We start from the raw sequence: 22,926 nt of genomic DNA on the forward strand, positions 1-22,926 counted from the left end.
AAATGTTACCTGCTGTGTTACGGACAGGGTTGTCTTTTTTTTTTTTCTTTCTGTTTAAATTTTCATGTGAACTAGAGTAACATTGGTTCTTTTTCTTATGTTTGTTTCCTAAACTTTGCAAAAGATAAATCAAGTATACAGCATGACCCACCGTGAAGATAAAAGATCTTTGACATTCTCTAATAAATTAGTTGGAAGAAAAAAAAAAACTTAAATTTCAGGAAAATTACTGAATCTAAGAGTTTAGTACTAAAAGCTACATTAAAAGCTAGCCTGAAATGCTGTTAATGGTTACTTTGATATATTATCACTTTCTTCCCATGACCCAGTTCATTTTTAAATGATGGAAGAAGATTGAGTGAATTTTTTAAAAAATGATTTTGTCATTGAGATGAATTTTATAGGGAGAAGTAAAGCCACTGAGTTCCAGCTCAGCTGTGTATATAGTTTACCATGTAACCTTAGGCAAGTCATTAGGCTCTCTGCCTCAGTTTCCCTGTCTACCAAATAACAGCATTACCCTCAGTAAACTGAGATTCCTTCTAATTCCTAGACTCTGAGCAATGGTTCTGGACCTTTTTCCCCAGAGAAATACACACACACACACAGAGGCTCATGTGCTATTCACAGAAACTGTATCCTGTTTGTGTGTGTGTGTGTGTGTGTGTATGTGTGTGTGTGTTGATTGTTGTGGTTGCTGATGATTTTGTTTCAAGGCAGCAGTACAGATAAAATAGGATGCATGTTATGAATAATTCCCAGTTCCTCTCCCACTCCCTTTTTTTTCAGTTATCACTACTTTTACATTAAGAACCACAGCTTTGGAGAACTGTGCAATTGTGGGCTGTGTGCTACCTGGAATATTTTTTAATGCAAAATCTATCAATTTTTAAAAAATATTAATTGGAGTTCCCGTCGTGGTGCAGTGGTTAACGAATCCGACTAGGAACCATGAGGTCGCGGGTTCGATCCCTGCCCTTGCTCAGTGGGTTAACGATCCGGCGTTGCCGTGAGCTGTGGTGTAGGTTGCAGACACGGCTCGGATCCCGCGTTGCTGTGGCTCTGGCGTAGGCCAGTGGCTACAGCTCCGATTCGACCCCTAGCCTGGGAACCTCCACATGCCGCGGGAGCGGCCCCAAGAAAATAGCAAAAAGACAAAAACAAAAACAAAAAAAAAAAAAACAAAAAAAAATTAATTTACCTCTATTCATCAGCTGAGGATGTAATTATATATTCTCATGATTACTTTCTTTCTCCTGAATCTTACTGAGTTCTACCAGAATGAAAAAACAGCCCCTTGTGACCATACCCACACGTCTTCAGAAGGCAGAGCTCCCTTTCTTTCTGGCTATCCTGATCACTTTAAAAGGCTAGATTCCCTCTTTGTCCTGTAGCTGCCTTTGTGGAAGGCCCAGAAAGGTCTGCAGTGACAGGGTTTACCCAGGGGCTGATGGACAGTGCCTTCTTGGAATTGACAAGGAAAGCTGTTGGTTTTCCTGAAAGAAGAGAAATGATTGCTCTAATAACAATGTCTAAGTTATCACTGCAAAGCCCCTCTTGATAGCAAAAATACCCATTCACATGCCAAGCCAGACAACCCCACACATGAGACTGTCTGACAGACCAGTGTTCTTTTAAAGCAGTTCTGTTCATCAGTGCTGGTAAAAAGAGTAGCACTCCCTCTGCCTGCCAGGGGCAAGGCTACCAGATCAATTAGCAGCACTTCAGCCACCCAGATGCTTCCACCTTCTTCTGAAAGGCAGCCTCCTCCCAGATAGGTCACACTACAATGGCACCTGCTAACATCCACATGAATCTCAGGCACGGATGATGACAGGCTGTCTGGCTCGCCTGTCGATTGCAGCACAGTGTGCACAATTGTCAGCACTTGGCAAAGCATGTAGCAAGACCTGAGTCAAATAAAAACATTCAAGCTGTACAGGAGGCAGCACAACCCTTTTCTGGGGTGGAACTCAATGGGAAACTATCAGAGAAGGAAAGCCTGGAGCCCAGATCAGGGGCTTCACCACATAAGATGAAAGACCTTCAGAAGGGGCTAAGTTGACAAGGCTTTATATTGAAGTGTAACTCAGATATCTATCATCCGAATCTTCCCTGTCCCTTGAGAGTTAAATAAGCCTTGTTTCAAATTGCACAGTCTGTGGAATTCTGGATTCTAAGACTTTTGGGGGCTTGGGGTCTCTGCCTGAGCACTTGCTTCTGATATCTTAGCCCACAACTTGTCAGGTTGCTTGTAAAAAGGCATTTATGAGCATGAGAGGCTTTCTAAAAAGCTGGCACCATTGAGGAGACTCACATTCCATAGCCCGTAATGGTATAGTTAACAGCCCGCACGAGATTTTCCTATTCTCTCAAGCCTCGCTACTCAGGTTATGGGCAGAGGACCAGCAACACCTGTATGACCTGGGTGCTTGTTAGAAATGCAGAATCTTGAGCCCCACCCCCAGGCCTGGTAAGTTGGAATCTAGGTTCTAGCAAGATCTCATGAGAGACAGAAAAAACAAGCAAACAAAAAAACCCCAATGGAGTTCCCACTGTCGCTCAGGGGCAATGAATCTGACTAGTATCCAAGAGGATGCCGGTTCGATCCCTGGCCTCACTCAGTGAGTCAGTTGCCTCGAGCTGTGGTGTAGGTCACAGACAAGGCCTTGGATCCTGCACTGCTGTGACTGTGGGGTAGGCTGGCAGCTGTAGCTCCAATTCGACCCCTAGCCTGGGAACTTCCATATGCCGTGGGTTCTGCCCTAAAAAGACAAAAAATAATAGTAAAAAAAATCTCAAGAGATTCAGTTCACAAAAGTGTGAGGATCACAGCTCTAAAGTCCTTTTACCCCCTTGCCCTGGGCAGATTCTCTGCCCTGGCCCTAGCTCCTCACAGCACCAGCCTCTTACCTCTTCTTTCTCCGCCCTCTCTTCTCTCCCTTTTGTTCTTTCATCTCCTCCCTCCCTGTCAGGAGCTACAAACAAATTCTTTGTCCTGACACAGCAACCTTCTTCTCTGGAGCCTCAGAACTCACCACCAGCACCCTGAAAGTCTCACCTTCTCTCAGCCCTCAATCCTGCCCCTAAGTTTATTGAAGTATTTGCATAAACAAAGTCCCCCACTAAGAAGGACCCTGATACCAGCTACTCCAATGAAAGAAATCTCTACATCTCATTACAAAACACAGCCCGGATTTTATGAAGACATCTGGTTTCCAAACAGACCCTTAAGGGATTCAGGATTAAGAGGGGTCATCCAGTATGTAAGTGTTAGACCTGGGGAAACTGAGTCTTCAACAGGAAAGTGACTCAATCAAGGTCTTTTTGTGATTATTGGCAGAGGCCAGACCAGAAAAATTCTTATGCTTCTCAGTGCAGAGTTCTCTGCACTATCCTCTAATTATTCTGCTTTAAACTGTACCTTTAAATGGCAACCAAGTTCTCTTCCTGAGCAGCAAGTATGTACTGGGTGCCTGCTGTGTAGAGCAAACATTGTTTAAAGATCAGAAGAAGCAAAACAGACCTAGTCTTTCCATACCATTTGCCTTTATCCAAACTGTCCTCAGACTAACATCCTCACCCCCACCTACCTGCCTGGCAAACTCCTACACATCTTTGAGAATCAAAGGTTGGGACCTTCTTCCAGATTCCTCCACAGTATTAATCACTACTTCCTCTGTGCAAGCCCACTGTTATAACATTTCTTACATTACATGTTAGCCCTGATGGCCTGGCTGTCTCCCTCTGGATGGAAGGTTCTTCAAGGGAGGGCTGAGCCCCGTGGTCCTCATTAATGTATCTTCAGTGCCTAGCACTGTCAGCAGTGCCCAGAAAATGTTAGTTTTCCTCCTCTTTTCTTTCTTTTAGAAATCCTTACTAATTAGTGGCATTGGTCAAACAGATACTGTCCTTATTAGCTCAGCCCCTTCATCCTCAAGCACCTGGCCCCTTCCTGGGCCTTTGCTACCTCGGATCTGCACTACCTCAGACCCGTCTGCCTCACACTCATTTCTAGACCTGGCCCTCTCTGGCCAGCCCTCTTCTATCTGTTGCTACCCAAAGGTTCCCACTTAAACACCAACTACTTGTGTATGACTTATTGAAAACCACCCTACCTTCTGGACCTCATCTGTAAGATGAGTGGCTGTGACTCATTAGCTAGAGCTCTTGATGGCAGTGTTAAAACAGGTGTGTTATAATCAGCTGTGAGGTGCTTTGTAATTTTTTTTGTACAATCATTAAGGTTTATCAGTCGTCTTTTTAATAAATAGAGAATACTAAAGGTTATCCCTGTGGCTTTCATTCTCAGTTGCATTCTGATGTACTTTTTGAATAGGAATAAAAGAAATGTAGTTATAATTAGCTCCAGGGATCACACACAAGCTTGGGGCACACACATCTTAGGATTGTGTTATGTCTCACCAAAGAGTTCTGTGGTTACCTGTCATGTGTGTCTCAAGTGGGCACAGGCTGATCTATAAGATTCTTTCCAGCGCCATTATCTTTTGAATTATAAGACCTGGATAAAAGATAGGAAATCATGGAGTTCTTTTGTGGCACCAGAGGTTTAGAATCCAACATTGTCACTGCAATGGCTCAGTTTGCCATTGTGGCCTGGATTTGACTTCTGGCCAAGGAACTTACATATGCAGCAGGTGCTGCCAAAAAAAACCAGAAATTGTGGGAGTTCCCATTGTGGCTCAGTGGTAACAAACCCAACTAGTATCCATGAGGATTCGGGTTTGATTCCTGGCCTTGCTCAGTGGGTTAAGGATCTGGCCTTGCCATAAGCTGTGGTGTAGGTCACAGATGCGGCTCGGATCTGGTGTTGCTATGGCTGTGTTCCCAACCCTTGGCCTGGGAACTTCCATATGCCTCAGGTGCAGCCCTAAAAAGCCAAAAAATAAGGAAAGAAGGAAGGGAGGGAGGAAGGAATTGTGAAATTGTGAATTTCCAAAAAGGTAGCTCCTTTTAAGATTTAAATCTCACTCAGGAACACTTGAACAGGTAACATTCTTAATTGTTTCTTCTTCTACCTTGGCTTTGCTCCCAGGAAGCGAGAAGAGGAAATCAAGCGAAGAGAGGCAGAACAACAGAAGGGAAGGTTGAGTCCAGATTCCTGCAGACCTCAAGCCCCTCCCCATTTGCCCAGCACCCAGTCTGAGCCTCACAGTCAGAGCTGTGCCCCTAGCAAACAGCCTCCTTGTAGCGACACAGCCCAGGGCCCTGAGCAGAAAGCCTGCAGACAATCTCCAGGCAGAGAGACTCCAAGCAGAGCCCCCCAGAAGGAGCAGCGTCTTTCCCCCGACTTTCCAAGAACAGGCCCCAGAAAACCAAGAGGTGAGTGTATTGTCTTTGTTACTCTACTAACTCATACTGTGGGCACTTTTTTTTTTTTTTTTTTTTTTTTTTGTCTTTTTGCTATTTCTTTGGGCCGCTCCTGCGGCATATGGAGGTTCCCAGGCTAGGGGTCGAATCGGAGCTGTAGCCACTGGCCTACGCCAGAGCCACAGCAACGTGGGATCCGAGCCTCGTCTGCAACCTACACCACAGCTCACGGCAACGCCAGATCGTTAACCCACTGAACAAGGGCAGGGACCGAACCCGCAACCTCGTGGTTCCTAGTCGGATTTGTTAACCACTGCGCCACGATGGGAACTCCTGTGGGCACTTTTAATTCATGTAGTTAGACCATTTACATTTAAGGGCAGCCATTTTATTATTTATCTTCTCTTTAATTCTTCTGTTTCTCTTTTCTTCCTATAAGTAACTTCCTTTAGGATTCCATATTAATTGGATTTATGGTACTTTTTAGTACATCTCTTTCTTAGTTTTTGCAGTGGTTGCTCTGCGTATTATAATATACTTGTACATTATATATAGGATATATAGATTATAAGGGACTTAGTCTGCTAGCATCAACATTTTACCACTTTGAGTGAAAGGTAACTTTACCTTTCCCATTTTTTTGTAGTTGTTCTTTTTTTTTGTTTGTTTTTAATTGAAGTATAGTTGATTTACAATGTTGTACTCTCCACTTTTATCATTGATTGGGTCTTAGATGCTATTACAATTTTGGTTTCAATCACTGAGGAAAAGGATAGTCTATTTTATGTACCCCTGTTTCTGTTTTTCCATTGTTTTCTCTTCCTTTCTAGGGCTCCAGATTCCTTCTTTCATCATTTCCTTTCTATTTGAAGAACTTTCTTAGCCAATATTTAAGGGTAGCTCTACTGGCAACAAATTCTTTCTGTTTTCTTTTGTCTGAGAATGTTTTATTTCATTCCTGAAGAATTGTGAAACCAGATATAGGATTTACAGTTGGCAGGTCTTTTAACACTTGAAAAAGACTGTATCACTTCCTCTGGCTTCCATGGTTTCAGACGAGAATTCCACTGTCTTATGAATTGGTTGGTGTCCCTTGGTAATGTTCCTAGGTAACATGTCATTTCTTTCTGGGTCCTATTGAGATTTTTTTTCCTCTATATTTAGCTTTCATTCTTTTAATATGATCTGTCTTGGCATAGATTTTGGAAGCTTACCTTGTTTGGATTTTGCTTAGTGTTTTGAGGGTGCCCAAGACCACCCCAGGTTCACCAATTTACTAGGAGGTCTCAAGACTCAGAGTATCTTTGTATTCAAAGCTATGAGTTTTTTGTAACAAAGGGGTACAAAGCAAAATCAGCAAAGGGAAAAGGCACATTGAGCAAAGTCTGGAGGAAAGCAGGTGAAAGCTTCTAATAGTCTTCTCTCAATGGAGTCATGTAGGACATGCTTAATTCCTCTAGCGGTGAACTATGACTACTAGTTAGGCAGCATGTGTCTACCAGGAAAGTGCACCTAAACCTAGAACTCCAGGATTTTTATCAGGGCCAGTCACATTAATGGACAATTCAGGCTCTCTCTCTGAACCTTGATTTCCTTAGCCATAAAATAGGGGTATATTCTCTACCCTGCTAGGCAGTTATAAATAGAAACAATTAATGTAGAATACTTGTTATATTGTCCATGACCCATGGTAAAGCTTCAGTAACTACTATTATTAAATCATACTGCTGGTCTAGGTAAAAGTATACCTGAATGACCACAAACCTATCTAGAATATAATTCCATATCCCACTTAATCAGTGACAGTACATTAGCAATATAAACCTTAAGAATGGTCTAATGTTTTGTTGTATATACGTTCATTTATTCATTCAACTAACATTAACTAGACTCTTGATATGACAGACATGTTGTATTTTCTCAAGTTCTTTCTCAGCCCAAGACCTTTGCATGTAACATTCCCTTTGTCCATATGGAAAAAAGTGCCTCTTATTTTTTCAGCTCTCAAGAAGAATTCTCCTTCCTGTACATAGCCATACCTTCCCACTGGATGAGGCTTTATTTTCCTGCTATATACGCCCAGAGCTTTCCTGGACTTCCCTAGTCTAAAGATCACCACCTTTTATAGTTGTTAATGGCTTACTTGTCTGTTTTTTCCACTACACTACGGGATCTATAAAGTCAGGGTTACTTCAGTTATCTGCTGCAGTATAACAAACTACAGTAAAACCAAGAGGCTTAAGACAACAATTTATTCTCTCTCATGATTCTGTGCATTGGTTGGGCAGTTCCTCTACAGGCTTCACCTGCTCTCATTACATGGCTACATTCAGGTGGAGGGCCAGTTGAATTGGATGGTCTAAGATGGAATGTCTGGCAGTTGATGCTGACTGTCAGCTGGGATTCCTTGACTCTGCTTTACATGGTCTTTCATCCTCCAATAGGCTAGAAAGGCTTGCTTACACAGTGGTCTTCGGGGATCTCGGGACATCATTCTAAGAAAGCACAGGCAAAAGTTTTAAGACCTCTTGAGGAAAAGGCACTAGAACTTGCTTGCTACATTCTGTGGATCAAAGCAAGTTATATGACCATCCCAGATTAAATAATATGGAGAAATAGATTTCATCTCTGTGCATACTAGGATGGAAGAAATTTTTGACTATTAAACAATCTATCACGATTCCTTTTTGGTCACAAATTATTCACATTTTTCCCACATGCAAAATATTCTCACCTCAAAATCTTATCCAAATTATCACATCAAGTTAGAAGTCTTGGATCTTGGAGTTCCCTTGGTGGCGCAGTGGTTAATGAACCCGACTAGGAACCATGAGGTTGCGGGTTCGATCCCTGGCCTTGCTCAGTGGGTTAAGGATCTGGCGTTGCCGTGAGCTGTGGTGTAGGTTGCAGAGGCGGCTCAGATCCCGTGTTGCTGTGGCTGTGGTGTAGGCTGGTGGCTACAGCTCCTATTTGACCTCTAGCCTGGGAACCTCCATATGCCGTGGGAGTGGTCATAGAAAAAGGCAAAAAGACAAAAAAATAAAATAAAATAAATAAAAAAATTAAAAAAAAGAAGTCTTGGATCTTGAGCATTGTGTCATGTCCATGTCATGTTGCGGAGGTTTCCCAGGTGTGAATCTTTCTGATTCAAAGATCAGTCAACAAAAAACACATCAGTTCATACACACACCCAAAGAGCAATTATGAGATAGGAACAGAATAACCACAGTAGATACCTCTGTTTCCAAATGGGAGAAATAGGAGGCACACAGCAGTCACTAGTCCATAGCAATTCTGAAAGCCAACTGATTACACATTAGCAGGGCTCCTACGCCATGGTATGAAATGTGCCTTGTTTAGGGTCTGGTTTTACCCCTATGTGTGGTGTTCTATTCCATTATTTTCCTGGCCTCTTGGCTCTGTTCTCTGCAGTGTCTTTCCTTTCCATGACATATAGCCCATGCTTGCAGCTGAGTAACTTTCTCAGCCTGTTTACTGGGACCCCATAGCCTCCTTTTTGTTTTGAACTGCCTCAGTAGTGGTACTTTCAGTGATACAATTATCTCAGGAACTTCATGGATCTTCTATGAATCTGATTGGACTTACTCCACATTCCAAAACCACATCCATAATTATTTTTGACTTCGGGTGGCTCATACAGCTATGGAAAAATCCCCTTAAGATTCTTAGAAGTTTTTTGGCTAGGTGAGAGGCCTATAATGTATAATCTTAAATATTTTTGGGGTCTTAATAAAGGGTTGCACAGCCATATTCTTGATTTGATCATTATTTCTAGGTCATATCTTACTACGAGACTCTTGTTGGCTGGAAAGAATGAAAATTTAAAACAGTTTTCTAATCTAGCACATTCTGGGCTCTTTATAATTCCTCTAAAATTCTCTGTGCAAGGTGAGCCATTCTTTCTTCATTTTATTTCTTTTTCCCCATACCTTATCATATACCGTTAAAAAAGCCAGTTGATATTTTTCTTCAGCACTCCACCTGGAAAGCTCCTAAGCCATATCTACAAGTTCATTAGGTATATTTTCCATATTCAGAGTTACTGCAGGGGATAATTTCGCCAGTTTTCTTGCCACTGAATTACACGGTTCACTTTCCCCAGGCTCCAAGAGCAATTCATTCTCTGCTCCTCCAGCCTTCACTAATAGTCTTGTCATTGCTTTTTCAACTTCTGTTCACCAGCCAGTCTCAAAGTCAATGTTCTGCTTTCGTTAGGCCAGCACCTCTCTTTTTTAGGCATCAGTTTCTGTGGTATTTATCTCTAAGGACATAACACACTACCCCGAAAAATAAATAGCTTAAAACAATGGTTTATTTTCTCACAGTTCCTGGGTTGGTTAGGGGGCATCTCTACTGGATCAACTGTGCTTACTCCTGTGGCTGCTAGAAGGTAAAGCCAGGCTGGAAAGTCCAAATGGCTTCCTGCGCATGTCTGGCAATTGGTGCTGGCTATTGGCCAAGGTGACTCATTTCTGTTCTGCATGACCTTTTATCCTCCAGTAAGTTAGACCATCTTCCTTGCATGTTGTTCTCAGGGCAGTGCTCTGAGAAAGAGAAGGCAGAAGCTACAAGCCCTCCTGAGCCCTAGGCTCCAGAACTTTCCCTTCATTTCTACCACATTCTGTTGATCAGAATAGCTCATGAGGCCAACCCAGATTCACTAGGATGGAGACATAGACTCCACCTCCGGATGGAGAACATTACAAAGTCCCATTTCAAAGGTGAGTGGATAATGCAATGGGAAGAATCTTTGGCCATTAAGCAGTCTCTCAGAAGGAGCAATATGTCGCTTACTTCTGTATCCTTAGCACCCAGCAGGGTGTCTGGCACACAAGAGATAATAATAAATATGTGTTGAATGTATAGTTGTATGGTACAGATTTAGAGATTCAGAGATGGTTAAACATGACGGGAAAAATACTCATTGGGTATACACATGTTTTCTGTAACAGAGTCCCATTTTTATGGCAAAGCTTTTCTTCTACTCAGTTGACCAAATCAACAGACTTGTTTTTGAGCCCACACTGTGTGCCAGTCATACTGAGTTATAAATAAGACTACTAAGGACCAGGGGTTCCCATTTTGGCTCACTGGTAACTAACCCAACTAGCATCCAGGAGGATGCAGGTTCCATCCCTGGCCTCACTCAGTACGTTAAGGATCGGGCATTGCTGCAAGCTGTGGTGTAGGTCGAAAATGTGGCTCATATCCCACGTTGCTGTGGCTGTGGTGTAGGTTGGCAGCTGCAGCTCCGATTCGACCCCTAGCCTGGGAACTTCCAAATGCTGCAGGTGTGGCCCTGAAAAGTTAAAAAAAAAAAAAAAGATTAAGGACCATACCATGAGCATCTTTCTTATAGCACTGAGCACAATACTGGTTGCATAGGTAAATATTTCTTGACCTGACTCCTGTTAAAAGTTTGATTGCTTGGAGTTCCCATTGTGGCACAGTGGTTAACAAATCCGACTAGGAACCATGAGGTTGCGGGTTTGATCCCTGGCCTTGCTCAGTGGGTTAAGGATCTGGAGTTGCCGTGAGCTGTGGTGTAGGTTGCAGACGCGGCTCGGATCTCACGTTGCTATGGCTCTGGTGTAGGCTGGTGGCTACAGCTCCTATTCGACCCCTAGCCTGGGAACCTCCATATGCCACGGGAGCGGCAAAAAGACCAAAAAAAAAAAAGTTTGATTGCTTTTTGGGTTTACTCTGTACCCCAAGAATTATACTCAATTCCTGCAACTTCAAAATGGACAGTGGTTTCCCCTAATCTAAAGCTCTACAGAGCAGAGAAAAGGGAGAATTCAGTAATTTCAGACTGTTTACAACTACACAAGGTAATTCTGGCTATTTGCCTTTCTCTAATACCTAGAGAGAGTTATGCTACAAAGCCAGCCACATCTACTGTGGACCTGATCACACACAAGTAGTTACCTCACATCCTGAAAAATCCATGAAGTTATCAGTTTTTCACAACCAATCCTCTGGTCTTTTTTTTTTAATCTTTTTAGAACTGCACCTGTGGCCTATGGCTAGGGGTTGAATTGGAGCTGCAGCTGCCAACCTGTGCCACAGCCATAGCGACATAGGATCCAAGTTGCATCTGTGACCTACACCACATCTCAGAGCAACGCAGGAGTGAGGCTAGGGATTGAACCTATGTCCTCATGAATACCAGTTGGGTTTGTTACTGCTGAGCCTCGACAGGAACTCCACCAGTGCTCTTGTCCTTAATTATTCTGATGCTAGTTAGACTTCCTCTCTTCACTTTTGGTTTATAGATGAACTAGTCCATGGTTATATAATGATTTTTCAAGCCAGTTGGCCTCATGGAATGAATTCAGTGGATTGGACCAGGATAATTTTCATGGTAGACTGCAGTAGAATATACCAAAGTACCTTGCACATTGTAAAAGTGATAAGTTCTGTTAAAGTTATATGTCTGTGTACATGTGTATGAGTGTACTGGGCCCCAATGTAAGATTTATTTCTTGGTATGGGTTATTGTCAACAAAATTTTAAAAGTTATTGTTCTAGAACAGTTGAGAATCAGGAGAGTTCCTCATTTGTTTGAGGGCAGGAAATGGTGCCCTGAATAAGGGACCTTTGGAAAAAGCCAGATTCAAACATGCAACCAGGGCCACAGAGAAGCCCAGCAACCGGATTTTGGGGAGAGCTAGTGAACCTGATTCAGATGTAGGAAGAGGAAGCTCCAGTTTCATGGGCAGACTTTGCCCTTACTGACTTGCCCAAGAGGCCAGAGTACAAAAGAAAATAGGGAGATACTTCTAAAAATCAAGACTGGCCATTGACTAGGGCTTCTCTAGGGTAGTGTTCCTAGGAAACCCAACATAATTGGGCAAAGGACACTTCTAGCCACATAAAGAAGGGTCACAGCTACTTCAGCTGATCAGTGATCAGGCAGCATAGACCTTGCAGGGTGGGCATCCCAGCAGGACGCCAGAGATGGGAACCGTCTTTTTCTCCATTATCCTATTTCGTAGAGGTAGAGTAAGTTAGAACCTGAGGGCTTTTAGAGCACGTCTAGTACAGACTCCTTAAGACAAGTCAGGAACCTGAGGCCCTAAAAGAAGGGCTTGCCTAAGGTCTCTTAACAGGTAACTTTTCTTCTTCCTTCCCCTTCCCTTTCTATTATTTATGCTCTGTGTAGAGCCTAGTGGCTAAGTACATGAGCTTTAGACCCTACCACTTACCAGCTCTATAATCTTGAGCAAGTTACTTTAACCTCTTCAAGCCTCCTTTTCTTTATTTGTAAAAAAAAAAAAAAAAAAAAAAAAGAGAGAGAGAGAGAGAGAGATAATAATGCCTGTCTTGGAAAATTGTGATCACTAATGAGGTAACCCATGGAGATTCAAACACAGTGCCTGCAGCACTCTATTAGCACGAGCTGTTATTATCGTTAACGTCATTTCTATCTCAAAGAGGGGAAGGAAGGAGACTTCATTTAGAAAGACCACTGAGACTGAGTGGCGAATGGCTTTGAAGGACCAGATAGGGTCTAGACTAAGGCACAGTAGCGGCAGGGTGATAAGGAGGGGATGGACCTGAGATGTAGAATTGAGATGACTTGGTAGCAGATTGCTAGTGGGAGGTGTTGAGATAAAGTTGTCTTTGAGTCAGTGTGGTTTTCAGGGTAATCTAGTAGAGGAGAAAGTCACTGTTTTATGGGCCACCCCTGCCATTTTCTTATTCTCACCATATGAGCTGCCAGAGCTAGTGGGTGTGACTTGCTGGGAGTGTATGTGGGCCCTTACACTTAGCGTAGGTACAATGGCTAAGGCAGCAAACTCAGTTACTACCAAGATGCTAGAGACTCCCTGACCTCTTTTCCTTACTCCAATTATGTATATTCCCAAAGGCATCTCACACTTAACCTGTCCAAGACAGAACTGATTACGACTCCCTGTAAACCTACTCCCAACACTGGTTAATGACATACTCTCCCATCTGTACGACCATCCCAGGAGTGAAATTTGATTATTCTTTTCCTTTACCGGTCACATCCAGTCTCTCTCCAAGTCTTGTCACCTCTGTTTCCTAAATATCTTTCAAATCTTTTCTCTGTATCTCATCCACCACCACCACATAGTCTACCTAACATTTGCTTACCTTCATCTCTAACTTGGACTATTGCAGTAGCTTCCTTACTGGCCTTACCTGTCTTACTCTGACTCCCCCAATCCATTTTCCTCTCTATGAGTATATTGGACTCTCAAAATGAAATCTGATCATATCACCCCCCTGTTCAAAGCCCTGGAATCTACTTCTCCAAGGAACCTTGTTCCTTTTGTTGAAGAATGATATTAGAAACCAAGATCTTAGCATGAGATATGTGTACTACTATTGCACTGTCATTGCTCCTAAGCCCTTTTAGCAGAGATAACTGAGAAATATTTCCATCTACGTGTGCATCTATCTGTGTCAATATGTATTAAACACACACACACACACACACACATACTGATTTCGTACTGATACCTCCAATTCCATTCAGTACCACAGGGTTATTCTAGCTTTTATCTTTTTTTAATTTGAAATTTTTTTTCAGATGGTGAAAGATCTGGCTGCCTTAACTATGATATATATGCTTATTTGTTCATTCCTAGTACACACATAAAGTATTTTCAGAACTGCTAGCCCATAGCTCTGTGAGAAATGAACTTACTAGAGTATGGTATTTGCATACATTGCTTTTTGATCTTAGTCTTATAGTTCTCAGCTAAAATATGGTTCTACAGAGTTACTTGTATGAGTTTCCTTCTTCTCCACTTTTTAGTGTGGTTTCCCAATCTATTTAAAATAGTGTTGGGTTTATTTGTTATTATTTTTGTTCTATTTTGGATTCTTTCCCACATCCTAACTATCCTACCTGAAGTTCTGTGGGGTTAATTTGGGATGTTGGGTATTTTTTATTTAAACAGAAAATGACATTTTCTCCTACTTATAAAATTAGTTAATGTACATTGCAAAAAAAAATTAAAATAGGAGAAAAGAATAAAGAATAAAAATCCTCCTTAATATTAAAAAAACTGTACAAACGCTTCTATTACTTTTTTTAATTCAGAAAATTATGGGCATCCTGTTTTCAGGTTTTTGTATTCAACAAAAATGTTAGTAGCTGCTTAGTATTATGTCAGATTATAAATACAGCATGCTTTGTTTAATCATGCCTGTGTTGTAGGACATATAAGCTAAATATGGCCTTTCACATAAATTTTTGTGTAGATCTCTAATTTTTATACCCAGATTTCTTTCTAGGAAGGTTGCAGAAGCTTGACTCACCTTTTCAAAAGCAAAAACCAAAAAACTCTTTCCAAACACTTAAGCAAAGAAGTGAGTACTGAATCCTAGTTAGTAAGATGGAATTTTGTCATATTTTTATTGGCTTTGCCTATTTATTTTATGGATTATTCACTGATTTCCTCTTGTCAGTTTTTGTGTTGGTTTTTCATTTTCGTCATATTTCTAAAAGCTCTTTATATAATGAGGATAGTTACCTTTATGTAATGAACATTTTGTTTACCTTTTAATTCTGTTTCATTTTTTTCTTGAGAGATTTTTCTCTTTGTGGTTTAATGCTAAGAAAAGATTTTCCCATGTTAAGATCTAATAAACACATATATGTGCTAATTTTTACTATCTCATGTTTAATTTGTTATATAGTGAGATTGGAATTGAATGACTTTTTTTTTTTTTTAGAGACTAAGCAGTTGTTCTAGGCATAAACATGGAATGATTTGGAGCTGCAGTGCTGGCAGTGGGCTTTGTGGATAATGGCTTCTGGAGGAGTATAGCACCGATCTCTGGGGTCATGCCCAGGGCCTGTGGGCACCTCAGCTCCTCACCACCAAAGATTTAAAATGCCATCTTTAGGAGTTTCCTTGTGGTACAGTGGGTTAAGGATCTGGTGTTGTCACTGCAGCAGCTTGAATCACTGCTATCATGTGGGTTTGATCCCTGGCCTGGGAACTTCCACATGCTGCAGGCAAGGCCAAAGAAAATGTCATCTTTATTGTTTATTCTCATATGAGGTAATGTTTTCTATTCTTTCTCACTGATCTATCCCTACTGATAGTCAAATGACTTTACTTTTATCATTACTAGTTATCCATATCTCTTAATATATAATGATCTCTTCATTATTTTCCCTTTTTTTTCTTTTCTTTTTAAGAGTTTACCTTTTTTGGCCACACCCATGGCATGCAGAACTTCCTGGGCCAGAAATCCAACTCAAGCCACAGCAGCCACAATGCCAAGTCCTTAACCACTAGGCCACCAGGGAACTCCTAGAGTTTACTTCTTAGGTTTTAGGTTCACAGCAAAATTGAGCAGAAACTATGGACAGCTCCCATAAACTCCTACCCTACACATGCACAGCCTCCCCCAACATCAACGTCCTGTACTAGAGCAGTACATTTGAACCTGACACATCCTTATCACCGAAGTTCAGTTGACATCAGGATTCACACCTGGCATTATACTTTCTGTGGGTTTTCACAAATGTATAGACTTGTATCCTACATTGTGTCATACAGAGTAGTTTCACTGCCTGTATTAGAGGTCTCCAGAGAAACAGAACCAATCAGATAGATAGACAGATGATAGATCAAGTGATCAATCAGCAGGTGTAAAAGGAGATCTGATCATTTGATTATGGAGGCTGAGAAATCCCATGGTCTGCCACCTGCAAGCTTGAGAACCTGCAAGTCAGTGCCATGATTGAGTGAGTCTGAAGGCTTAAGAACAGGAGAGCAGATGCTCTGAGTCTGAGTCCAAAGGTTTGGAAATTGAGGGACTGACAGTACAAATCCTGATCCAGATCTAAAAGCTTTATAAACAGGAGCACCTGTGACCAAGGCAGAGGAAACTGATGCCCCAGCCCAAGCAAAGAGAGCAAATTCACCCTTTCTCTACTGTTTTGTTCTCTTTAGGCCCTGAACAGACTGGACGGTGCCCACTTGCCTTCGTGAGGGTGATCTTCTTTACTCAGACTGCTAGTTCAAATGCTCATCTCTTCCAGAGACGCCCTCACAGACACACCCAGAAATAATGTTTTACTATCTGGGCATCCCTATACCAGTCAAGTTGACACATAAAAGTGACCATCACTCTTCCCTAAAAATCCTCTGTGCTCTGCCGGTGCATCAATTTCCTCCCTGAACACCTGGCAACCACTGATCTGTTTAGAGTCTCCATAATTTTGCCTTTTTCCAGAATGTCATATAGTTGGAATCATACCTTTTCAGAGTGGTTTCCGCCACTTAGTAATGTGCGTTAGTTATGTTCACGCAAGTAAAGTAATATTTAACTTAATGATATTCTTCATGGATTGGTACCTCGTTTCTTTTTAGTACACATCTCATTTTTAGCTCACCTCCTTTTAGTTTGTTTCTTTTTATTGCTGAGTAATATTCCATTGTCTGTGGACATATCACAGTCTGTTCACCTACTGAAGAACATCTTGGTTGCTTCAGGTTTGGGCAGTTATGAATAAAAGTACTATAAAAATCCATATGCAAGATGTTGGGTGGACATAAGGTTTTAATTCATTTGGAGAAATACCAAAGAGCAGGATTGCTGGATTGTATGGTAAGAATATATTCAGTTTCCTATGAAACTGCCAAATAGCCTTCTGATGTGGCAGTACCATTATGCGTTCCACCAACAATGAATGAGAGTTTCTCTTGCTTCTCATCCTCATCGGCATTTGGTGGTGTCAGTGTTTTTGATTTTCACCCTTCTAGTAAGTGTGTAGTGGTAGCTTGTGGCCTTAATTAATTGGTTTGGTTTGGTTTGTTTTGTTTTGGTGTGTGTGAAACATTATAGGTGTTCTAAGAGAGCTATACAGAAAGGATAACCCAGAGAGATGCTTCTCCTGCCTCATCCTCCTCCTCAGTTTCCATTTCCCTCTTCTTTCTATGCTTTCCCACTCCATCCCTGTAGGGATCCAGTCTCTTTGGTTTCTGGATTATCCTTTCTGTATTTCTTTTGTACAAATGAGCAGATATAAGTATATTGCATATATCCCCTTCTTTCTTACATGAACAGTAGCATTGCTTATATACTCCTGCACTTAAGAGTAATTAAAGTCTGTTTCTGAAAACACATTATCTAGATAACCTACATATCTGTTTTACTGTCTCTCTCTCTCTCTCCCTCTCTCCCTCTTCCTCTCTTCCTTCCTCACTCCCTCCCTCTCTCCCTCTCTCAAAATTGTCTTGTCTCATCTCCCTGTATATTTTTCATTAATTACTGGACTAGTAAATATAAAAAGTTAGAGAAATAACTTGAAGCCCAAGGTGAAATTAATTCCTCCAGGGTGGATTTACATTGGCTTGTGTCACACATTCAGGAGCAAGAGCAATCCAAGGTCACCTTAATCCAGATGATGCATCGCTGGGCTTCAGTCCCTATGAGGGTCAATCCATTACCAGTTCACCTTTTCTGCTAAGACGTAGTCTTCTAGCTCCTAGTCCAAAACAGTGCTTCTCAGCAGGATCTAGACTCCAAATTTTGTCTTCCAAACCTTAGGCTTATTTCCCTAGGGATACATAGCCCAGATGCCTTGCTCATCTTTTGGTTTCTTGATTCTCTTGGATCTTGGCCCCACATTTTTTCCTGCCTTGTTAACTCTTCAGACAGGTGGTTTATAATATTTTGTTCAACTTTTCTATTGTTTTTAGTGCTAAGTGTGCTTCAATTCTGTCATTATAGAAGTTCCTTCACTGTTTTCTACATTGAAACTAAAATTTTCATTTTAGATTTTATATTTAGTTATTTTAAAAATACATATATTCTTTTCTCACATTTTAAAATTTCTTTTGTGTCTTTAGTCAGTGTGTATGTGTGTGTGTATGCACGCGTGCACACACACACACACACACACACACACTGTTCTGTTTGATGAAGTTCTTGTTGATGTAACCTTGCTATTTTCTGTGTTAACCATCCCTCGAGTAGATTGTTTCCTTGTGAATTTTGTCATTTTGGACTGTGAAGTTATCTTCAGGAGGTCTCCTCTGTGCAGCCTGAGTTGAGCACATGCCACCCTTAAGCAGTATTGTGTTTGGTCTAGGAGGCATCCTGCCATACCAGCATTCTGAGACTTGCTTTTTTATATTAATGTTTCCTGTGGCACAGGACTTTGGGTTCAGATTCTCCTGGAAGACTTACCTCCTCCGGAACCTAGGCTGAGACAAACTTCCTTGTCATCTCCCAGTGTTGGGAAGCAGATTTTTAAAATCTGGACTATCATTTCCCAAGGGTCTACCACCTCAGGAGTCCTGGCTTCATGCAGGGTCTTGGTTCCAGTTAACCTTCTGCCTGCTAGGCTTCATTTTCTGTTCTTAGCTGGATGTTAAAATGGAACTTATCATTTAAGAAGACCAGCTGTTGCCACTTCACCACTGTTACCTGCCTGACAGTCGCTGGATCAGCTTACATGCTTTTCACTCAGGTTCTCCATTTTCTCTTTGTTTTTGGCACCCAGGAATTTCATTTATTTTCTTAAAGTCACTATAGTGCTTCTAAAATAATGTTTATTGTATTTTAGTCAGCATTTTGGGGTATTTGTAGGTAAGGCTTTCAGGTTCTCTAACCTACCGTTGCTGGAAATAGAAGTTAAACAATTTTTCATAATCATAAATAGCACTGTCATGGTGATATGAGAAGAACAGGTGTGAACATTTTATGTGAACAAGTGAGCAGAACTGCTCTACTCTGCAAGTTTTGGACAATAAAGATTCTCCCCCTTTCTCCTTGTCTCCCCAAGAGAAAGCCAGAGAACATTCTAAAGGCCGATCTGCCTGTGTCCACTTCAGTCCCAAAGAAGAAAGTGATGGAAACAGGCGTCCAGGGGTGTCCTCTGTCGAGAAGTCCAGAGGTGAGACAGTTGGCGAGCAGCAGTGTGACAAGGGGAAAGGCTCCTTGAAGCAGCCCTCCTGTGTCCGGGGGGCTGGGCCTGACGAGGAGGGAGAGGACCCCAGTCAGGCAACTGCAAGCCTTCCACAGCAGGACGGCCACCGGAAGCCCAGCCGGCAGCAGGACGCAGCACCCAAAGCCAAATGTGCCTCCCAGAAAAGGCGCATCCAAGAGCTCAGAGGAGGAAGGCGCTCCCCGGCTGGGTCCAGCCGGCCTGGCAGTGCCAAAGGGGAGGCGGTCCATGCTGGGCAGAGTCCTCTCCACCACCGGACACCAAGAAACACAGTGACTCAGGACAAGCTCGCAAGAGGAACCTACTCAGATTTGCCAGAGAGCACAGAGGTGTTGAGGTCAGGAGTCAGGAAGCTGGGGACATCTGCCCTGTCTGAGGACGCTCAGCTGTCAAAGGAGACTGACCCGGCACCTGGTCTGTCTGGGCAGAGTGTGAATATTGACCTTCTCCCCGTAGAGCTGCGGCTGCAGATAATCCAGAGAGAACGAAGCAGGAAAGAGCTGTTTCGAAAAAAGAACAAGGCAGCGGCCGTCATCCAGCGGGCCTGGAGAAGGTAGGAAGATGGGGTGCCACGGCCTCTTTGGTTCTGTGGTTGTCCTGGTCCCTGTGCTTTGTAACACTTTCTAGTGAATCCCATGTGCTGGCGTATTTTTACAAGGTCAGTGTTATTGAACCTAGCCATGAGGTTCACACACATGTAGATCTTAGTAATTTGTATTGGGTAAGTCGTTTGGAAGGTGTTTTCACCCAGAAAGATAGGAAGGCACCCAGGAAAGCTTGGTGTAAATGAAACACTAGTAAGCCCGAGTTTCAGGTGAGTTCTACCAGGTTATCTGACCTTGAGCAAATCACCTGGCCTCCCTGACCCTCAGTTTCCTCCTCTGTAAAAATGGGATTGAACAATGCCACACCTGTCCTGCTCATATGACAGTTTGCTAGAATGAGATCATGCCTGCTTTGTAAATTCTAAAGCACCACACATGCCAGATATTTTCTTTTTTTACTACCCAGGAATTAGATTGTTTGACTCAGCTTTATCACAAAAACCTGTGTGAGCAACGACCAAGCTCAGAATGTGGGGTAGGTGCTGGGAGTGGTAGTGGAGGCTTCCTGAATTACTGAAACGGGTACTAGCGGAGTGTAGTTATGGGAATACTGGAGGAACATTTTGCTGCGAATATATAATCTCCTTCACACAGCAGGCTTCACTAGGGCCTAAATCCAGATTAGGCCTTTTACCAATAACCATGCCCAGGGGAGAGCCAGACCCGTTGCTGACATGTGGGAGTCCCGTGGCCTCCATTTCCAGCTAGAAGAAGTTTGATAGGGAACAAAGCTAGCAAATCACGAGCTAGCAGAGTGCAGGTGTGCCGCATATCAACGCCCATGTCAGGAGATAAAAGGGCCAGAGAGACCCTGCCATCGGCAAATGCAGAGGCCTCAGGGACTGTCGTACCCGAGTCTTCTAGTCCAGAGCGGGGCAGTCTCCTCATGCCTGCACGGCCTTTGCTGTAGTGTGTCCTCTCACCTGTTCAAGCTCATGGTCATTTACAGAGTCATCTCGTGCCCAATCCCCTCTCCTTTCCCAACCACACGAGGAAGCCCTCGTGATAGGGGTTAGCATCAGGGTTTTCAGACAAGTAAGCGGATGGTCTCAGGGAAAATGACTTGTTCTAAGAGTCAGACCCAGCACTTGAAGGCCTACCTGTCTTGAGTCCTGGGGCCTTTCCCTTAACATCCTCAGTAGTTCACTCTGGTCAGAATAATGGAGGCGGAGGCCAACCTCATGCTCTTGACCTCAGAACAGGCTGGAGGAGAACAGGCTGCCTGGATGTCTCACTTGCATCAAGGTAATATTGTTACAGGGGATGTTGTTGTTGCTGTTCATTTGTACTAGTAGTTGGCATTCACCGGGCACTTAGGCCAGACACTGCTCTCAGTAGTTTTACATGTATTAACTCACTTCATTCTCACAGTAACCCTGTGAAGTAGATACTGTTCTCCCCATTCCACGGGTGAGGAAACTGCAGTACAGAGAGCTTCATTAACCTCCCCTTCATTAGCTGGTAAGTGCCAGTGCTGGCTTTCAGTCGGGACTGTCTCCCTCTGAAACCACACATGGGAATGGTCCTTGCTCCCCCTGCTTGGGGCGCTCTGCCAGAACGGGCACTGGCTACCACCCGAGAGGAGCTTTTTGTGACGTATTTTAGCCGAAACCTGGGATCCAAACAAGCCCATGAGGTTTGCCATGTCAGGCCCCGCAGCTGCTCCCCAGCTGCAGTGTCTCCTGGTCAGACTGTCCTTTGACTCTTTTGAAGAGTCAGGCACTGACAAATCCTGTCAGTAAATGCCCATAGAGCAAATGAGCCTTCAGTCATCCCCCCAAGAACAGTGGGCCCATAGTTTGCATCCCGGCTGGGGAGGCAGTTACACAGGCCCTCTCTGTGTGATTCTGAGACCTGGGACATCCACTCCCAAAGGGCTTCTGGGAAGCTGCACATTGTGGCACGTCCTGTGGCTGGTGACAGTGAAAAAGCCTTTATTGATTGTGCTATAGCCATATGTATCTTCCACTTGAAGTGCAGAAGCCCAAGGTGCTGTCAGTGGACAATGTGTGGTGTCAGACGCCAAACCTGAGGGGCACCAAGGGCTGGGGCAGGGAACAGGGCTTGGTGGTTGAGCCCCCATAAACGCAGGCCATTGTCATGGGAGGCAGACCAGCTGGAAGATGGACAGGATGGGGTGAGCAGATTGAACCCAGAGAAAATGAAGCTTCATCTCAAAGTGTTCCAATCAAGACTTGATTATTTTACTTTTTTATTTTATTTTATTTTCCCACTGTACAGCAAGGGGATCAAGTTATCCTTACACATATACATTACATTTTTTTCCCCACCCTTTGTTCTGTTGCAACATGAGTATCTAGACATAGTTCTCAATGCTACTCAGCAGAATCTCCTTGTAAATCTATCCTAAGTTGTGTCTGATAAGCCCAAGCTCCCGAGCCCTCCCTCTCCCATCAGGCAGCCACTAGTCTGTTTTCCAAAGACTTGACTATTTTAAAGATTGAAACCGGACACCTACTAGATGAGCTAGGATGGTCTGGGAAGCTGCTGTGGCAAAGAGGAGTTGCTGGGTAAGCCACTTTCCTTCAGCTTCTTTCAGGCATGTTCTAAGGTCAATAAGCAAGGGTAGGCTAGAACACAACAAGAGCCCTGAGCCCAGGGCTGAAGGGACAATTGGCTGTTTGGATTCTCAATGAACCAGGAGTGCATGTTATCATTGAGAAGAATAGAGGCTATGATGCCGACCCCTAGGACCATCAGACACAGACTGGGTCTCTGTACCAGAGCCAGTTAAGCTGTGGCAGCTCCAGCCAGCACTAGGGCTTCCCAGCGAGTCCTCTGCCCACAGAACGGAGTGTGGAAGAACTGAGCTGTGGAACGACATTGTCTCATGATTCTTGATTTTCTCTACAGTTATCTTTTTGGAAATGTGGTACATATTCTAGTAGAGTGATGCCATGGTTTGTCGCTCTCTAGGAAAGAAAGGAAGAATTATATAGTTCAGCTGAAATCAGCCTTTAGGCCAGGAGGGAGGGGCTGCATCAGGCCTTGCAAGAAGCT

At 43.0% G+C, this 22,926-nt stretch overlaps 1 protein-coding gene across 44 annotated transcripts in view; it reads left to right on the plus strand.

Annotated features, from left to right (window-relative positions):
• INVS (inversin) overlaps window positions 1-22,926 on the plus strand; it is a 160,290-nt gene that overhangs the window by 115,784 nt on the left and 21,580 nt on the right. For 17 of the 44 annotated variants that reach the window (XR_014824675.1, XM_084990979.1, XM_084990950.1 and 14 more), the window contains 2 exons: window positions 5,057-5,343; window positions 19,139-19,853. Coding sequence is in view for 30 of the 44 variants with exons in the window: in XM_084990979.1 (XP_084847105.1) it covers window positions 5,057-5,343; window positions 19,139-19,853 (1,002 nt within the window). In the remaining 14 variants the exon portion in view is untranslated. The remainder of the gene's footprint in view (window positions 1-5,056; window positions 5,344-19,138; window positions 19,854-22,926) is intronic. The other 27 variants (XR_014824714.1, XR_014824711.1, XR_014824706.1 and 24 more) reach the window with 2 other exon arrangements.

The sequence above is a fragment of the Sus scrofa genome, chromosome 1 (genome assembly GCF_054392235.1).
Source record: "Sus scrofa isolate SSC_HxYL_T2T_F1_AM1 chromosome 1, Sscrofa_HxYL_maternal_Yorkshire_Landrace_v2.0, whole genome shotgun sequence".
Lineage (NCBI taxonomy): Eukaryota > Metazoa > Chordata > Mammalia > Artiodactyla > Suidae > Sus > Sus scrofa.